Source organism: Rissa tridactyla, chromosome 6 (assembly GCF_028500815.1).
Source record: "Rissa tridactyla isolate bRisTri1 chromosome 6, bRisTri1.patW.cur.20221130, whole genome shotgun sequence".
NCBI lineage: Eukaryota > Metazoa > Chordata > Aves > Charadriiformes > Laridae > Rissa > Rissa tridactyla.
Genome location: NC_071471.1, coordinates 27,127,112 through 27,144,046, shown reverse-complemented (window position 1 = coordinate 27,144,046; position 16,935 = coordinate 27,127,112). Strand labels below are relative to the sequence as shown.

General features: G+C 36.8%; 1 protein-coding gene across 4 annotated transcripts in view; it reads right to left on the bottom strand.

Moving 5' to 3' along the window:
- Positions 1-16,935, bottom strand: part of ACAP2 (ArfGAP with coiled-coil, ankyrin repeat and PH domains 2) — a 66,705-nt gene that overhangs the window by 2,457 nt on the left and 47,313 nt on the right. For all 4 annotated transcript variants that reach the window (XM_054204805.1, XM_054204803.1, XM_054204804.1 and 1 more), the window contains 12 exons: positions 14,101-14,152; positions 12,687-12,787; positions 11,372-11,477; positions 10,719-10,927; positions 10,432-10,501; positions 8,985-9,079; positions 7,426-7,610; positions 6,524-6,616; positions 5,042-5,229; positions 4,593-4,702; positions 3,587-3,697; positions 3,279-3,340 (listed from right to left, as the gene is read on the bottom strand). In XM_054204805.1, the coding sequence (XP_054060780.1) occupies positions 3,279-3,340; positions 3,587-3,697; positions 4,593-4,702; positions 5,042-5,229; positions 6,524-6,616; positions 7,426-7,610; positions 8,985-9,079; positions 10,432-10,501; positions 10,719-10,927; positions 11,372-11,477; positions 12,687-12,787; positions 14,101-14,152 (1,382 nt within the window). The remainder of the gene's footprint in view (positions 1-3,278; positions 3,341-3,586; positions 3,698-4,592; positions 4,703-5,041; positions 5,230-6,523; positions 6,617-7,425; positions 7,611-8,984; positions 9,080-10,431; positions 10,502-10,718; positions 10,928-11,371; positions 11,478-12,686; positions 12,788-14,100; positions 14,153-16,935) is intronic.

The following is a 16,935-nucleotide window of genomic DNA, read 5'->3' as shown; positions in this document are numbered from 1 at the left end:
TCCAATAACTGCTTGCACTGGAGATAAGCACAGAATGGAGGGAGTTGTAACATTCACCAAAAGAAGACTACAAAGAGCACAAAGCGGGATCAAGCTTGTATATAAAAGCAATTATGCTTTTAATACAGAAGTGGGTTCCAGCAGTGAACTACTACCATAGTTCAAGTTGCCATTTTTGGTTCTTTCAAATGAACTTGAAAGAAAAAAAACAAAAGCTATTTTTGCAAGATACATTGTGGCTCTAGTTTTGGCTCTATTACATAACAAAAATATCACATACAAAAATAGACTAAAATAAAGTGCCCCTTTAGTCTGTATGCTGCATTAAAATACTTAATACTGTAAACCTTATAATTATTTTAAAATCCTACTTTAAAATTGAATTCTGGAAATTCCCTTTCCAAGCAATGTTTTCACTAAAGTGCAAGTTTTATGTACAAAAATACTATAACAGTGCTTTACCATTTAACACCAGAGTAACTCAAAAGGCACACATCATACATTCAAGAAAAGATAGGACGAAAAAGTAGCAATACCGATATCAAATATTGAGCAGACATACTGTAGCACCAGAAGATGAGCACTCAAGTATTACACAGGAAACAGTACAATGGTGCATATGGCTTCTACCACCAGAAACGAACTTTTTGTGGAACAAGCTCATTTCAGCTAGTTCCCATTCTAGGAATATTTTGGAAGACCAACTGTACCTTGCAAAGCAATATATACATTCTGTTTGTAGCTCAAACCAGCCGGGTGTACTTAAATGAGAAATGTTGGTGCCATTAGCTACGTTAGTAGCTGTTTATCAACTGCATTACTGAAGCACAGAAAAAGGCAGTTGGCTTTACTCTGATGACAGCAAACTCATACATCGATATTTACCCTCACGTAGCTCCCAGCAAACATACAATTGTCTTGAAAATCCTTATTTTCTTCTAGAATCATAATTTTGGAAAAGAGGATTTCTAAAATAAGGGCAGTGCAAGATAATTTAACATGTATATGCAGTGAAAAAGACCTGCCTCCTCTACGACCACGTAAAGGTATCATACCTTGTGACAGCAGAGAGAGGTTTTGTGCTTACACGTACACATTTACACAACCTGTCTAGCAGACACTTACATTTAAAACACTCAAATACTTCAACTTTTAAAAGAAACTTCGGCAAGTAAAGCGCCAAGGATAGCATAGCTCTGCTTTCCAAAGAAACAGCAAGATCTCCGGCCTGGGACACTGTGCTACAGCCTGTGGCCTGGACTTAGAAAAAATTACCCTAACAATACCCTCCCCCTGATTTTGGGCAAGCTCTACCTCTTGTGGCAGCTCTACTTCCCATTGTCAATCTTACCTGCTCACAAGGATCAGACACTATCTGTGAAATATCTAGACCAGATTGTATCAACTGCAGTCTCTAGATTCTACTGTAATACAAACTGATAAAAAGGTGAAGATATTCTCAAACAAAGAGTTAGCCAGCTTTTTATCTCACCTCCCTAATTGAAGAATCTGTCTAAAAAAATATTTTAAACAAGATGTCAGGGAAAATAGTCTCCCCCATCTCCAGTTTAAACACATTCATATTTACATGGAAGTAGTGCCTGTATTTGTTATGAATGAAACCTTTTACTAAACATTTGTAATGTTCAGTAATCAACTAAGGCTTTTTGTACAAACTATAGAAAGAGATTTTCTGGTTTATAATAATTTTTGGATGACAGGTCCATTAAATGACCTAAAAATATTGATTTGTGATTTAGCACAGGGCTTTTGAATCAAAATACCTACCCCCTTAAAACAAAGGCATTTTACTATTTGAAACAGAGTTATTATTTTTACCTCTTAAAATAAACGAGGACACTCAAAAATACTTCAGTATTTGTTACCTTCAGCCTGCCAGTGAAGTACTATGCATTATACCAGAAAACAGCTTTACATTCAAGATGGCAATAGACTCTTCTCATATTCGTAACCTGCTGCATTTTCTGAGTGGGGAACTCTGACTCATTTAAGCTCATAATCAAGTATATACTTTTAAATTATCTATTGCTCTGCCAAAGAAAGCATTTGAATGCCTGAGCGTCTATAGTACTTGTATTGTTCAATTTCCTAGAAAATTTGTTCAAAAATAAATTTGAAAAACATCTATTCTAAGGAGAAACTTTATGAAATAAATAAATTTGGCTTATTTAATAGAGTTCATCTGGGATATTGACGTGGGACTCAATGTTGCCCCTTGAGTATATTCCAGCCCCAATCTGGTAAAAGACATAAGCGCACGCAATCCTTATGAATCAGTGGAAAATACATAAGGGCTTCACCGGAGTGAGCCAAGAGTACTCAGCACTCAGCCTTAAAAATAAGGTTTGCCTTTCACTACTGCCAGGAATAGTGGCAGGTTTTTAGCTGTGTAACTTGACAATCAAGTGTGCCTTCATTATTGATATTTGCATGAGACTAAGTTACATTCCTATGGAAGCATACCATAATAGAAGAAACGGCTTGCATAAATATCACATCAGAACATAGTGTAAATTGGGACTGAGTGCCCGAGAATAAAGTTGCACATATTCATTAAATATAATTTGTTACTTTCTTTTACCAGTTGGCTCAAATATCTGCCAATCCTTTTTTCCCCCCACATTCAAATGGTAAGACACTATGCATACAAAAATACATACTTAAGAATGACTGCTTTGTTTCTTATTTGTATCTTAACAAATAAAAATATTTAAAAATAAAATCTGAGGAAACAATACTTTCCTATTTCTGTCTGGAGTTATTTTGAAGTATTTGATGTACATTTTTACATCAATGTGCAAGCATTTTTTCTTAAAAAAAAGAAAGAGAGGACCATTCCACAGGAAGGAGAATGGTATCCTGTAATAAGATGAACTCCTCAACTGCCTCCGAGCAACCCAGGCTGCTATTAAATAATGTCAGGTAAATCCTAACATTATGTGAATTTCAATGGAACATCAATAGGAGAAAACTGTGAACAACTACCAGCAAAACAGGTTGGTAATGGTTGTAGTAACATACACTACTGTAACAATGTACTTTAAACACTCTCCTTTTAGTTCCCCTAAATAATCTGACAAAGTCACACCAGTGAATTTCAATGAAACCTTAACATGTGTCAGTTGTTTATAAAAACCACTACTGTATGAATCTATCTTAAGTTTTCTTCAGGTCCTAAGAATCTAATTGTAAACTGATAAATTCCTGAATACACTTCTTGTACTGCATTTCAGTATGGTTATTAGTAGAGTATTGACCTGGCTGTCCATAGAGTCCTTCCGATTCACGCATTTCTTCATTCATTCGTGCTAAACGCAACCTATAATTTCGGAAACAAGAAGAACAATGTCATCTTTAAAGCACTAAAAAAAGACCGCAATTCAAGACCTACAATGCACTCCTGAACCTCACATCAGTGAGGTCATCTACGGATAGTGCACACACTGATTTTTCTTTTGCTCTCCCTGTTTTTATGTAAACTGAATTTTGACATTCCTTATATTTTAAACTTGAAACAGAATAGGAGAACCTAGTTACCTAGTCAAGAACAGAACATACAACTTACAGTGTTACAATATCTGCATTCGCAGCTTCTACTGCTATACTCAATGGATCTTTCCCATCTTCATCAGTGGCATGCTGGTTTGCTCCTCGTTTTAGGAATAAACACACTTGTCTGTTTAGAAAGAGCATTTAAGAATAACTTTCACAACAATAAGAGAAAAAAAAAAAGTAAATTCAAGCTGGATGCAACATATTTGGCTTAAATCGCCAGAAGTCTCTTGAACGTACCAGAACAGCACTATTCATCTAGAACAATTAAGACATTAAGACAGCAGTAAGCAAAACCTTGAGTTAATCCACATTAGAAAGATAGCTTAACTCAAATCACACTAGTGCAGCAAGAAGCCGAACCCTTTAGAGGCAAGACTCTACCTTCCTGTATTGTCTTATGTTATAGAACCAGGAAACCTAATCCTTTTTACCATGACAGGCAAGACCCACTGAGCAGGATAAATCAATACAGGAAAGGACACTGTTCACAGGTGCCTCATGTACCCAGTATAAGCTGATCTTATTTTTCTCTGACATTATAATTGTTGGGCACCACCAACCAGAATATAATGTCCTCATCTGACCTGAGCGGGTACAGGGTTTCAGTTAGAAGTCACGATTCCAAAACATAAGATGTGATGTGGTACATTTTGAAATGAGATGTGCTCTCAGTGCAACACACAGGTGGGATGAGTCAGAAAAAGCCTTGGCCCGCACACACCACTATTTCTCTCATTTGTATCATATTTCTTAAGAAATCACCAGAAGTTCAGGCTCTTCAAAGCCTTATTAAATACATGTTTTTACAAAATGGACAAAAGCATGTTTACAGGTGTTTTGCTAGCAGATGATACTGCTAATTCAAATTGCTATTTCCTCTCACCACTGAAGTTTAAGAAAAACCTAGATCACCTGAAATATATTAAAATGCCAGAATATTGGGGGAAATGAAGAAGCTTCACATTAACATCTATAATAAAGGCTGGCCATTTAGAAATTCTGGAGCAGTGAGTTACCCAGTGTGTCCTAGAACCGTGGCGTGGTGCAGCGGCCCTCTTCCTTTCATGTCCCTGATGTTCACGTTGGCCCCATTCTGCAGCAAGAATTCACAAGTAACCAATGAACCCTACAGAATGAAAGCAAAGAAAGAATTCAGCACCAGAGCTCTAGAATAAGAGCCAAACCCTTTCTGCCTTCTCACCACTGAGTCACATGGCAAAGGAAATAAGAGGGATCTGCTTCCATATCAAATTTAAAAGCTAGTAGGTTATATAATTCCAAACAAAACATTAACAGGAACAAAAATAATTCAGAAATTACTTTGAGAGAACATTGTAAAGACAACTTCAGCATCCCATTATCATTCATCAGTGAAGCAAGCAGTTCAAAAGGAACAGTGACACAGAAATATCCCTATTATTCCCCTTCCCCTCCTCCCCATCAGTCGGTGCTGTGTATCACGTACCCCTCGCACTGCCTGAATGAGTGGTGTTGCTTTGTTTTCTTCTATGTTGACCCAGTTTACTTCAGCTCCATGGGCCAATGCCTCTGCCATATCAGGAAGATTCTTCTCAAAGGCAGCTCGATACAGCTGCAATCCTGGACTAGGCTGTCTGGAGTCACAAAACACAGAAGACTCTTGCTTGTCTCCTTCTGAAAAGAAAAACAAAACTTCTTATCTGTAACCCCTGTTTTTATAATTCCTCTTGGAATTCTGACCAAAAATGTTAATTTCTCTGGCACAAGGTAGCTCAGGTTTTGCAGAATGCTGTGCACTGTTGCCCCATTCTGCCAGGAGAAGTCACAGATGCCTTTGGCTTGTTCCAGCATTCAGGCACAGCCACTTCACGGAATTATTACTGCCCAGAAAACATTCTCTCCACATTACTGGCATGTGTGAATAGCCTTCAATCTACCCATTCCACGTAATTTCTAAGAAATTATTTCAGGTTAGAAGTGTGTTTCATCCTATGCTCCAAGATATGAATAAGACTAATTTCCTGCAGAGATGCAGTCATACAAACACATCTTTATCTGCAACAGCTTGCTACACTTCAATATGAGGCTAATACTGTTCTGACCTAATTTTTGTTACAAGATACCATTGTCATTTACCAGCTACTCACTGTGGCTATAATCTTTTGGACTAAAGCATAATCTTTCTTTTCATCTCAATAAAAGTTACCAAGAGTGAAGTCTGGGAGATAAAGACATTGTTCTACATAAGCTTTCATGAGTTACAGCATCATGTTTCTACAATGCAGTCAAAGAAAGGATCCAAGCCACATGCTGCTTGCCTACAAATCACAGCTGTGAACTACTGAATTTAAAACATACCTCAGAAGAGTGCTTTGACATAGAAGAATAAGTTTGCTTTATAAATAAACACTGCAGATATTTTGACAAGCCGTACTCAATACATCTGTCAGCCCATGATACTAATATTAGACAGCAAATAATTTCATCAGTCAATTTATAAAAATTTTGAGTAAAGAAGAGGTAACGGTTAAAGACATGGTTAGTTCTATTTAAGTAGAAAACAGAAAAATTAAGCAATAAGGCTCAAATAACACATAAAAACCTATTCTCTGTGACTTAACTGGAATTCCACCTCCAAGGATTTAACTATTATAAAAAGGATTATGCATTTCTGTGGAGACTTGTCTGTATGAAGATGCAGCATTGCGCGCTCTGCTAAAAAACAAAGTTCTGGCTCAGCATCATCTGACTGGAAAAAACCATAATTCTCTGAACTCGTTCAGAAGGATCCAATGTCATACTTGCTACCAAGCCTGGAGGAGAGAAAGGTCACTCAAGCAATCATTACCCTTGTTAAAAATATCTCAGCCCACCAGGACAGAAGAGACATGAGTTGTACCTCTCATAACAGCATGCCAGCAAGAAGTAGTGATTAAATTTTCATCTTGAAGTACAAAGCCTAACGCACCTGGTTCATACAAACTGTTAGCTGACGTAGTAGAGGCAAGGTGTTCTCTGCTGTCATCAGCACTCTGCTGGATCCCACTGTCACTGCTTGGTACTGTTTTGGAGAGAAACTGCAATTACTACGCAGACTGTAAGCTACCTACTCTTCACAGATACCATGATAATAAAGCAAGCTCTTATACTTGGTCCTGAATACATAATTTTTTTTTATTGACTAGTAATTATTCAAAATTCTTAACATATCCATAGAAAAATATGAAGTCACATATTGCAACCATAACATTTATTATAATAATAATGTCAAAGCTTATTAGAAAGGAAAAGATCAGGATAAGTAAAAAAGCTTAAATTATTTCATGAAAAGACTAAGCAATGCAGTAGCCTGGAGACAATGGATTAAAGGCAGGGAGATGGCCACAACACACAATGGATCACTAGTGCAAATACTGAACACGCCATAGCTGTAGTACTTACTACTACGTAGTTTTGAAGAGGTATCAAAGTAGGAGAAGAGTGAATCTAGTTCATCAGGACAGAACAGAGACTCTCGCCTCGCCTCGTCGCTACTTACAGCAACCGCTGGGACATGCAAGTTAGCAAAGCACAAAGCAGGCAGTAAGGAAGGGATAGGGCAGGAGAGAACGTTATTGGAAAAATTAAGAAGGATGAAAATACGGAGGAAAGAAGGTGGTTAATATGTTTCTGAATGATATGCATCCCCACTCTAAATTTTCCCCACCTAAAAATGCACACATCTGAACAAGTCTTTTCTCCCCTATCCTTCTGAACTAGGCTACGACCCAAAGACAAATTCCAATTTCTCTGCATGAAGCAGGAAATCAATTAATACAAAAATATGTCACTTTAAAAAGAACATGTGTAAGGAGAGAAGTGTGTAAATACCTTTTTGGGATGCCGCACTTTGTTCCCCTGCCAAAAGGGATTTTTCAGGGCCACTGTGCCTTTTCTCTTGTTGACTTTGAGGCAAAACTTTTGTTCCAGATTCAAGCAGAGATACTGACGCAGGCTCTTTCTCTACAAACTTTCTTTCCACATATTTTGCTCTGATGTATGCCTCCCTCTCCTGCCTGTCATATACAAAATCCCTGGAGTTAGTAAGCTAATATTTTAATATTTTCATGTATTAAAAGAACATCCATTTCATACTAAAGCCAGTAATCAAAGCTGTAGTTTGCATTGCACATAAGACACACTTACGACACGTTTTCAGAAAGACTAAGAGGACGCTATCTAACTCTTTCTGGATTCTTGATTAACTTTTGCATAAGTAATTTTAAGCTCATATATGTATTTTTTCTTTAGAAAGTGGTACGTGGAAGAAATAAGCATTTGCTACTGTATGTTACTTAGTATAGAATAGACTATTTTGCCGGAAGGGGCCTAACAGTCATCTAGTCCAACTTAGCACTTCTTGGTGTTAATCTTTTATGCATGTTTTACATTGTTAATAACCAATTAATACAGAATATATTTAGTTTCTTAGGTAAATACAAATTGCAACATTTGTTCAAGGAACATCCAGATTGCACAGGAGAAGCATAACAATAATAAGCCTCAGGCAGGCACAGCCACCAGTCCCATAACGCATACCAAAATATATTTTCTTGTAACCTGAGGTTATCACCTTAAGACATACACACCAGTTGTAACAAACTGATGAAAGGGGCTATAAAAGTATTACTATTGAAACTGCTGAAAAGCAGTTACCACTAGAAGGAATATCTAGCAAATCTCCTACATTATTTATATTATTATTGTCTCCAAATTGCCAACGCTTTATAAAACGCTGTTTTCTATACCATAAAACCGTCTGACAGCAAGCAACACAGAACTGGAAAACTGGTAAAAAACATTTTAAAAGACATCTTATACAGCAGAACAAAACATTGGGAAGCTACCTTCAAATGCAAATTAGCATCAGAAAAATGGCAGAGAGCAGTACAACCATTAGAAGGCTGCTGTAAAGCAGCAGAGCTCACGTACAACGTAGGCAGAAAGAAAAGAGCATTCTGGGGATCAGGTAACAAAAGTCAAGCTCAAGAACAAAGTCACTGTAAAGAAAAGGCACAGCCGCAGGCTCCTTCCAGGAGCACCCACAGACCAAGTACAGCTGGCTGAGATGGTACAAAGTAGACAGGCAACAAAAGCAACATGCCCACATTGATGAGAGAGAGCAGGATGCTACAGAGTCGTCATCAAAAGGAGGGAGTGAGGTCAGAAAAAGAACAAGCGAACAAAGGACCGGGGGGACTAACAGGAGGAATACGCAATAAAGATACAGAAAGGGCGGGGGGACGGACAGCAAAACATACAGGTGATAAGGGGAAATGAAGAGTAAACTAAAGGAGTGTTACACAGTTAAGTGGCAGCATCTTTTAAAGCTGGAGGTTGAAGGAAGCAACAAGAAAAGGAAGTAAGAGGCACTGCTAGTAAATTACTACCTTTGACTTCCAGGTTGTGGCTTCTTTACTCCCACTTTTTCCAACTTCGCTTCATATATTCTATTTATAACATCATTTCCCAATTCACACATAAGCTATGAAGCAAAATAAATACATTCAAATACAGTTGCAAAAGGCTTTATCTACCTATTTTGTTTTTAACCTCACTCAGCCTACCTTTCAGATTAGTATTTTCACTGGTAAAAGTACACTTACAGAAATAAGCACGGTTTTATATCATGATAATGAAACCATCAGTGAATAGAGAAACCAAATTCCAGGTAAGATAGCAAAAAATATAGTCACTCTTAAAAGCACTGTTCCCTTCTGAAAAAGGATTGCAAAAATGACCATCTGTCATTCAAGAACTTCTTTCGTGCAATCAGAATGACATCTGCAGCCTCATTAACAAAGGTACTCTCTTCCATCAGCTTTGCCAGTAGCTGTTCTTATCCCATCAGCAAGAGACAATTCAATCAATTCTATTTCATCTTGTTCAACAGATATTTTTGCTAAACCATAATCTGTTATGTCTATAGAAAAAGCTCAAAGACAAAAAATAGCCTGCAGATACCACTTGAAGGAGAATTTGGCACATGAAGTCCAACTTACTGATGAAAATGAACAGACTTCTTGCTTCTAATACCAGGTAGAGTTTTGAGCTCTGGTATTTACATAAACAGGACATGGGGTGTAGTTTGGGGTTTGTTTGTTTCCTCACACGTTGATACTAAAATTGTTTAAGGTCAAACCACAAGAGAAACACCCCTATGCACATTGTCTTTTGATTGTTCAGAATGGAGAAGCAATACCCAAGCACCAGAACATCACAGCTAGAAACAAATGCTTTGCAACAGTTATTCAGTTGCACACATGCATCCATGCGTGAGTTCCTATTTTGGTATTTCACTGTCACATGGTTTTCATAATCATGTTTCAAGCTAGAATTTTGGCACACAAGCAGCACAAGAGCAGTTGCATGAATGTTCTCCTATAAGCCAGAAGGAATACGAAACCAAGATCCCACTGTAAGAGCTGGCATCTGAATTTTCAATCATGATCATGCTTTAGGCTGCTGTAACACTTCCAAAATTTTTCAGCCCACTATTTTATTAGTCTGTAAACAGATTTCCATTTTTCTATGTTGAAAGTATCAGATGAAACTTAATACTTAAAGTGCATTTGTGAACCTGAAAGTGACGTCAGTTGTTCAGACTCTTAAGTTTGTAACAAGCATGACTACTACTACCCGCTGCATGTATTAGAAGAAAGTGTGAATTAGAAAAAAAAAAACCAAACAACACACAACTATATGCACTTTTGAGTATAAAATTTAAGACACACACTGGGTACAAATGCGTTTCCTGCATTGAACTTTCTAATGCAGTGGCTTTAAAATAACAATCTAAGTACCAAATAGAAACTAATTTCAAAAATACTATCATACCTTGAGAAGTTCAGGCTCCCATGAATCCAGCGTTAAAGATCTTACTTTTGAAAAGTGGACTCCCAAGCTCCTAAACAGCATGAAAAAAAATATTAACCTGTAACTGCATGCTGTGTCTTACCTCAGACAGCTTTACCATTAATTCATACACGTAAAGCAGTGACCTTAATTCTGTTTACCGGCAGGGGTCTCTAACCTTGCTTCAACATACATTCAAAAAGGCAAACACCACCCTTCATAGTTAAGTCAATGCATAAACCAAATATAGTTCTGAACAGTTCCCCAACCTGTGTATGCCAGAGCACTCGATGCACAGCGTGATTCCTAGGTTGATACTGGCCCAGCGAGGATCTGCCAAACCACAATCGCAGCAGGCAGCATTACCGGGAATACACTGAACTCGCTGGAGAGCACTTTCTCCCTTTAACAACTTCTCTTTTGTCTCACTGCCAGATTCTAGGCTTCCAGTAGAAGGGGATGATTTCTTCTCCTGTTTCTAAAAAACAGACAAGACACAAACAAAAAAAAAAAAAACACACACACTCAATTAAAGAAATAAAGGTCCTACAGTGTACTAGAAGCCTAGAAAAGCAACTTCTGCATTTAAGGCCAAGGAAAGCCATGGAACTGAAAAAATGTTTAGCTTTTTAGAAGAAATACAGAACTGAATATAGGAGTATCCAATAATCCTATGAACTTTAATCACACTACAGAAAAATCTCATCAAAACATATAGGCCAAAATAACGTTAGAAATATGAAGTGAAAGACAGATTAGATTAAACCATAGCCTTCAAAGTTTTATTGCATTTCCTTTTATTGCATTTCCACTGGAAGACAAAATGGATTCTTTTTTCCTCCCCTCATAAAAAGAGGTTTTCTCTATTTTAAATTTTCAGGATCTAAAGGGGGACTTCTGTTTGTTTGGGTTTTAAACTCACCTCAGATTCATCCCCTTTCTCTCTATATGCTGTAGCAATACTGGTCTGAACAGCCTTAATCCATGCCTGTCGCAGCTTCTCCGAGTCAGCCTGAAGCATGCAGCTTCTGTGACAAATACACGTGTACGCAGGTTCAGAGGCTGACCAGGCAGCTAACATCAAGTAACACATTGTTCGATAAAATACAGACTCTGAAGAAAATTTCTTGCTATCACCACAAGTATATTGTTTAGTAGGCATCATCTAATAAACCCATTTATTTTGAGATAACAAAGCAGTTGACCCTTTATGAATTGCAAACTCCTTGTTTCAAAACTACTTTCAGATGATAAAACATATAGATATGACTCTTCAAATAACCCAGAGAATGGCTTAACTTCCTATTCCCTTTCTTTTGTTACTCCAAATTTTTCTTTTTTGTATCCTCACATGCAGTTTACCTCCATGACAATTACACAAGATACAGGTATTCATCCTTGATCACAGTTCATTCACTGAGATAAAGACAAAATTATTTTAAAGCTCTCTGACAAAGTATGAGCTACTTTTCACACCAACAGTCAAAGGAAGCAGGTCATGAAGTACAAAACTGTTCCCACGCTTATGGGCTGGAACAGTACAGGCAAGCAAGAGCAAAACGCGTGCTAAAGTGAACCACAAGTGAGGATGCAAACATTAGGACAGCAATTTATTAAGAAATGTAAGGAGGAGTGGGGAGCATAGATAACATCCAAATCTAAAAGCAGGTTGACATTAGATCAAAAACTTAAATATGGTGACATCTCAAGATCATTTACTGAGAAATCAGCCTGTGCCCTGGCTGTGGCAGGACCGCCACGCTTCTCCAAATATAACCAGTACGCTGCACTGCTAGAGCTGAACAATATTTTTTATTTGGTAGTTTCATTTAGTGCATTCTGAAATGTAATTTAACACTACTGAGACGACAACTTATTAACATGTTTCTCTCTCGTTACACCAATCGGAAACTTGGAGAAACTGAGATCTATTTTCTATGTTATTAAGCAGCTTGGTAGTATCAGCTACTGCTAAGCCACAACAGCTCCAAACCACAAGCCATTTATGCATAAAGCACAAGAATGCATGTTTACTTTAATGCCAAAAGAAAACTAAATACTAGGAACACTTCTCACAGCATCACTTACTCTTAGCCAAAATTTCAGAAGACAGAATTGTTCAGATACTTTTCCTGTTTTGATCTATCCCAAGAGAAACGTTAATCTTGCGTTTCAGACAACTGAATGTAATGATATTTTTTATTTTTAAATAAACTTGCTTTATGACTTCTCCTTACTTTGTTGGGGAAACCACCTCAAAACAGAAACGTCTTTCTATGTCCTCACAGTGTTTAACCGTGCAAAGCCGCAAGTCTTCAACAACTACTGTGGGATTATCCTAAGAGACAAAAATTTAACAAAACAAGTCACGTAGAGGAAAGATAATAATGTTGCTAATAGTCCCAAATTATTTTTCATTTAATTCTATTTGCTTGTTTACACGATTTTTTCCTCAAAAAAAACCCCAACTGTAAATAAGTAGAGTCAGAGATACTTAGCAGAAAATATTTAGATTAGTTTCAATGTTTTGTCATATTTCATGAAAATTGTATACAAACATTGGAGAATTCCATTTTACCTACAATGCAATGTACTTAATAATCAACACTTTAAACAACAGTATACAAAGGAGTTCAAAGATACTTTAAGAGATGCAATTAGCTCACAAATAAATCACAACGATTACACCTAAATCAGCAGTATTATAAAGTGCCAAGTACAAAAACCAGAAGCTGAATGCAGTGGTTTTCAATATTTGATTCAATTCATAAAAACTCTATTCTAAGGTAACAGCATTTTAAAGGTGCGTTTTTAAAAAACATCAAAATGTAACTGGAATTCAGAACACAAAATGCCCAACTTGGATGTGCTCACAAACTCAACTGTTTGTTTCCTTTCCAACCACAAAAATGAAGATCCTTCATTTGATAGCACCAGCTAACAACCAACAGCCTCTCAACCTGGCCTGTTAATGTTGGAGAGAAATGAACTGTCATAAGCTCTGCCCCACCCCCCCACCCCCTTTTTTTTTTTTCCCTTCTCCATACCGTTCTCTCGGGTTTTTTCCCCAACAGGAAGAACAGTTACAGCCACGTGGTGCAAAAGCACATTCAAGAACAGTAAACAAAGGAGCATGGGCCCAAATGTTGGTACTGACTGCTGAACTACCTTATGTTTTCAGTATTAAATACATGTACACGGCATTCCTGACTGTTCCTAACAAACATTTTCATGCCGCCGGCAAACTGCTAACTTGGGTACGTGAGCCCAGTAAGAAACTGGAGGGAGCAAGTCCTGAAAGAGTTAAACACAACTGCTCAAAGAACAGCATGGGATATTTCCATGCCACCCAGTGTGTACAAGCCTTTTGGGACCAATAACTTTTAAGGCTCTTCATAAACCTTCTCTGCAACAGGGTAACAAAACCCACAGCAAATAAGGTCTGCACTTCCAAGTCACCATGCAGGAATCTCAAAAAATCTGTAAACGCAGCTATTAGTCTCATTTTACAAAGGGAGAAACTAATTTAGAAAATGCAGTAGGTTGTTCAAGATGACACGGGATGCCAATGTCAACACTGTTTCTCCTTCCCCTGATCCATCAGGAAAACCATCACCCACACCCCAAAATACCCAAGTTTTTGTTACCTACCTTGAATTTCTTCTGGTAGACAAGTTGGTTATTTTGTATTGAGAACCAGCGCCTATGCAAACAGAGAGACACCCAGAGAATACGTAACTGATTTTATAGTGCTTATTTGACCAAAACGTGCTAACATACAGTCTACAGAGAGACTGCATAAAAGAGTTCACAAAAGTAATGCCGCAGTCAGTTTTGGCAAGTATTTCATGAGAATAAGGAAAAAAAGGGAAAGCAGAGACAAAACAGAAAAGAAAGCAAGGTTCAAATAATTTGAGTCCTAAACAAACACATCCATGTTATGACAACATTAGTTAAGCTATCACACAAAACATTTCTATTTCAAAAAACATTTACTTCCGTATTTTAGCAGCAAGACACAATTTTAAGTAATTGTTTGATAACACAAATTCAGATGGTTTGAATAACAAAAATATTTAACCTACGTAAACTACTCGCTCCTGAAATATTTTTGACAGTAGAACTAAGAAATAACTTAGAGGCACTAGAAATACTACAGTATTGCCATCCCACGTAGGTTTAATGTCTCTCTATGTTTGGTATTTCTTAAAATTTTAGATGCTGAAATAAAAAGGTTGCATACAAAACCAAAGCAAACCCAAGGAAAACCTTTTACATAGGATCCTAACTTAAGCCTCAGCTTTCTAGGAAAATATCAAATAAAAGATTTAATGAAGGCATCCTATAAAATCCAGAAGATAACGTAACACTTAAACTCCTCTGAACTGTATCCTTCCTTGTCAAACTCACTGTTCCGATAGGATACAATTCATAGCGAATGGCAAGTTCATTTGTATTCTGGAAAAAGTCAGGACCGCCTCAGATCTTTAACGACTGTGTTTTATCAGACCACTGAATATTAAAAAAACCAGCAAATTTAACCATCCCTTTCTAGGTCTTCTGGGGATGCACAAAATAAGAGGTAACCAATCATCATTGGTTTTGAAATGACAAAAATGAAGGGAATATAAAAAATAATTCCGTCCTGCACTGAAATTTACACTTTTTTTGTTGGTTCAGGCTTGTAATGTGAACCTGTGTTTATCATAGTAGAATTCCTCAATTATCTCAAATACCCCACTTATACCCCACATCACTTTTTTCTGCACTGCCAATTAGTTTGGCTGGTAACAGTATACAAAATACTGCATTGCAACATATCTTCTTATTCTCCAAAGGTTGTTGAACTTCACCATAGAGTTTACTACAATTAGTAACAAAAGCTACATATATTTATTCAACTGCCACAAGCCATTCATGAAGAGAAGCACACAAACATTGTTAGGAAAAATTAAGACACACAAAAAAAAGTTAGATTCAAATAAGAAAACCTAGTATTTGTTAGACAAGTTAGTACTTAGTAGACAGATGAGATTCTACCTTTTAACAATTAACCTTTTCAAATGTTGTGCAGATATATTTAATTTAAAAAGCAACAACAGAATGTTCTTTTAATACTGATTTCCAATGTAATAACAGTCATCTTTTGGGGTTAGGATAATTGAACAGAATAAGGCAAAAAAAATAACTACTTTTTCAATTTATTAACACCAGTACTTTTGGTCACTGCTATTTAAAAGGTATCACCTTTATCATCTATTTAAAAAAAAAAAACAAAACAGATGCAGTAACTAAGTCTCAAATATGAGCATAAGGCAGGTTATTGCTAATATTTAAATAGGCAACTCAACAAAAGAGCAGAACAGAAGAAACAGAAAATAAACTCGGGATTTTTTTTATGTGCTTTTTTTGAACATAACACCAAATATAAAACCATGAAAAGCAGTGTCTAAATGACGAAGGGAAAAAAAAAAAATGCAGCTTTGTCCCAAAATAACATGCAATGGAACAAATCCCTAATAATGGGCTTAGGTAGTGTAGTTAACTTCATTAATGCAATGCTTCATTTGTTCTACAGATAAATATTTCCTGAGGTACTAAAGGAAGTAAGCTCCAATCTGATCAACTGGACATAAGCGAGTACACACAGTGTAAAACAGATTTCTCATCTTTAAAGCCTAGTCTAGAAGTTTTCAAAGTTTTCCAGCCCCTTTTTTTCCTAGTAGAGAAATTAAATCTTTAGGCAACACGTGTGCATTAAGTACTGACCATTATCAACGTTTCTTTACGGGTGTCATTCTGTCAGCAATAGGAGAGAAGCATGGTGAAGGGGAAAACACACTTGGGGAATCTTAAAGTAATTTGCACCGCCTCACTCAGTAGTGCTTAAATATAGCTTTTTGGGTTTAGAAACTGAATGTTTGCCATCACTTATACCTACGCAATTCAAATGAGTATTTGTTAAATATGAAACAATACAAAATTAATTGAAAAGCATTTCAAATTTCTGAGAACTGAGAGTAATATAAAAAAGAAATCTAAAATTTGAGTTTTACATAAAAAATGAATCATGCTTACTGATTCTCAAAAGTAAACGGTTTTCTTCACTAGCTGCTATCAGCACGCAAATAAAACAGAGTGATTAAGAATGCACAACATTTAAAAGTTACATCTCTATTTCCAATGCAGTTGATAAGAAAAATCTCACCAACTGCAACTGGAGAAAGTCAAAACACTGATCTCGTAACGCTCAGAAGTTTGAGTGTAGAAACTTTGTTTTAATTCCTTTTTAGCTAAAACTAGCTCAATCTTTCTAATTCTTTTAAAGGTGTTGAGCAGCAAGTATAGTGACATCCCAGGCAGAATCCTTCTGTTATTTTCTTAGACTGAGCCACTTACACATCCATTGCAAGTAATCAAAATTAAATGCAGGGTTAATTAAGAGCTTTTTGCGTGCCAAAGAAACATTGGGAAGGTATAAAAGAA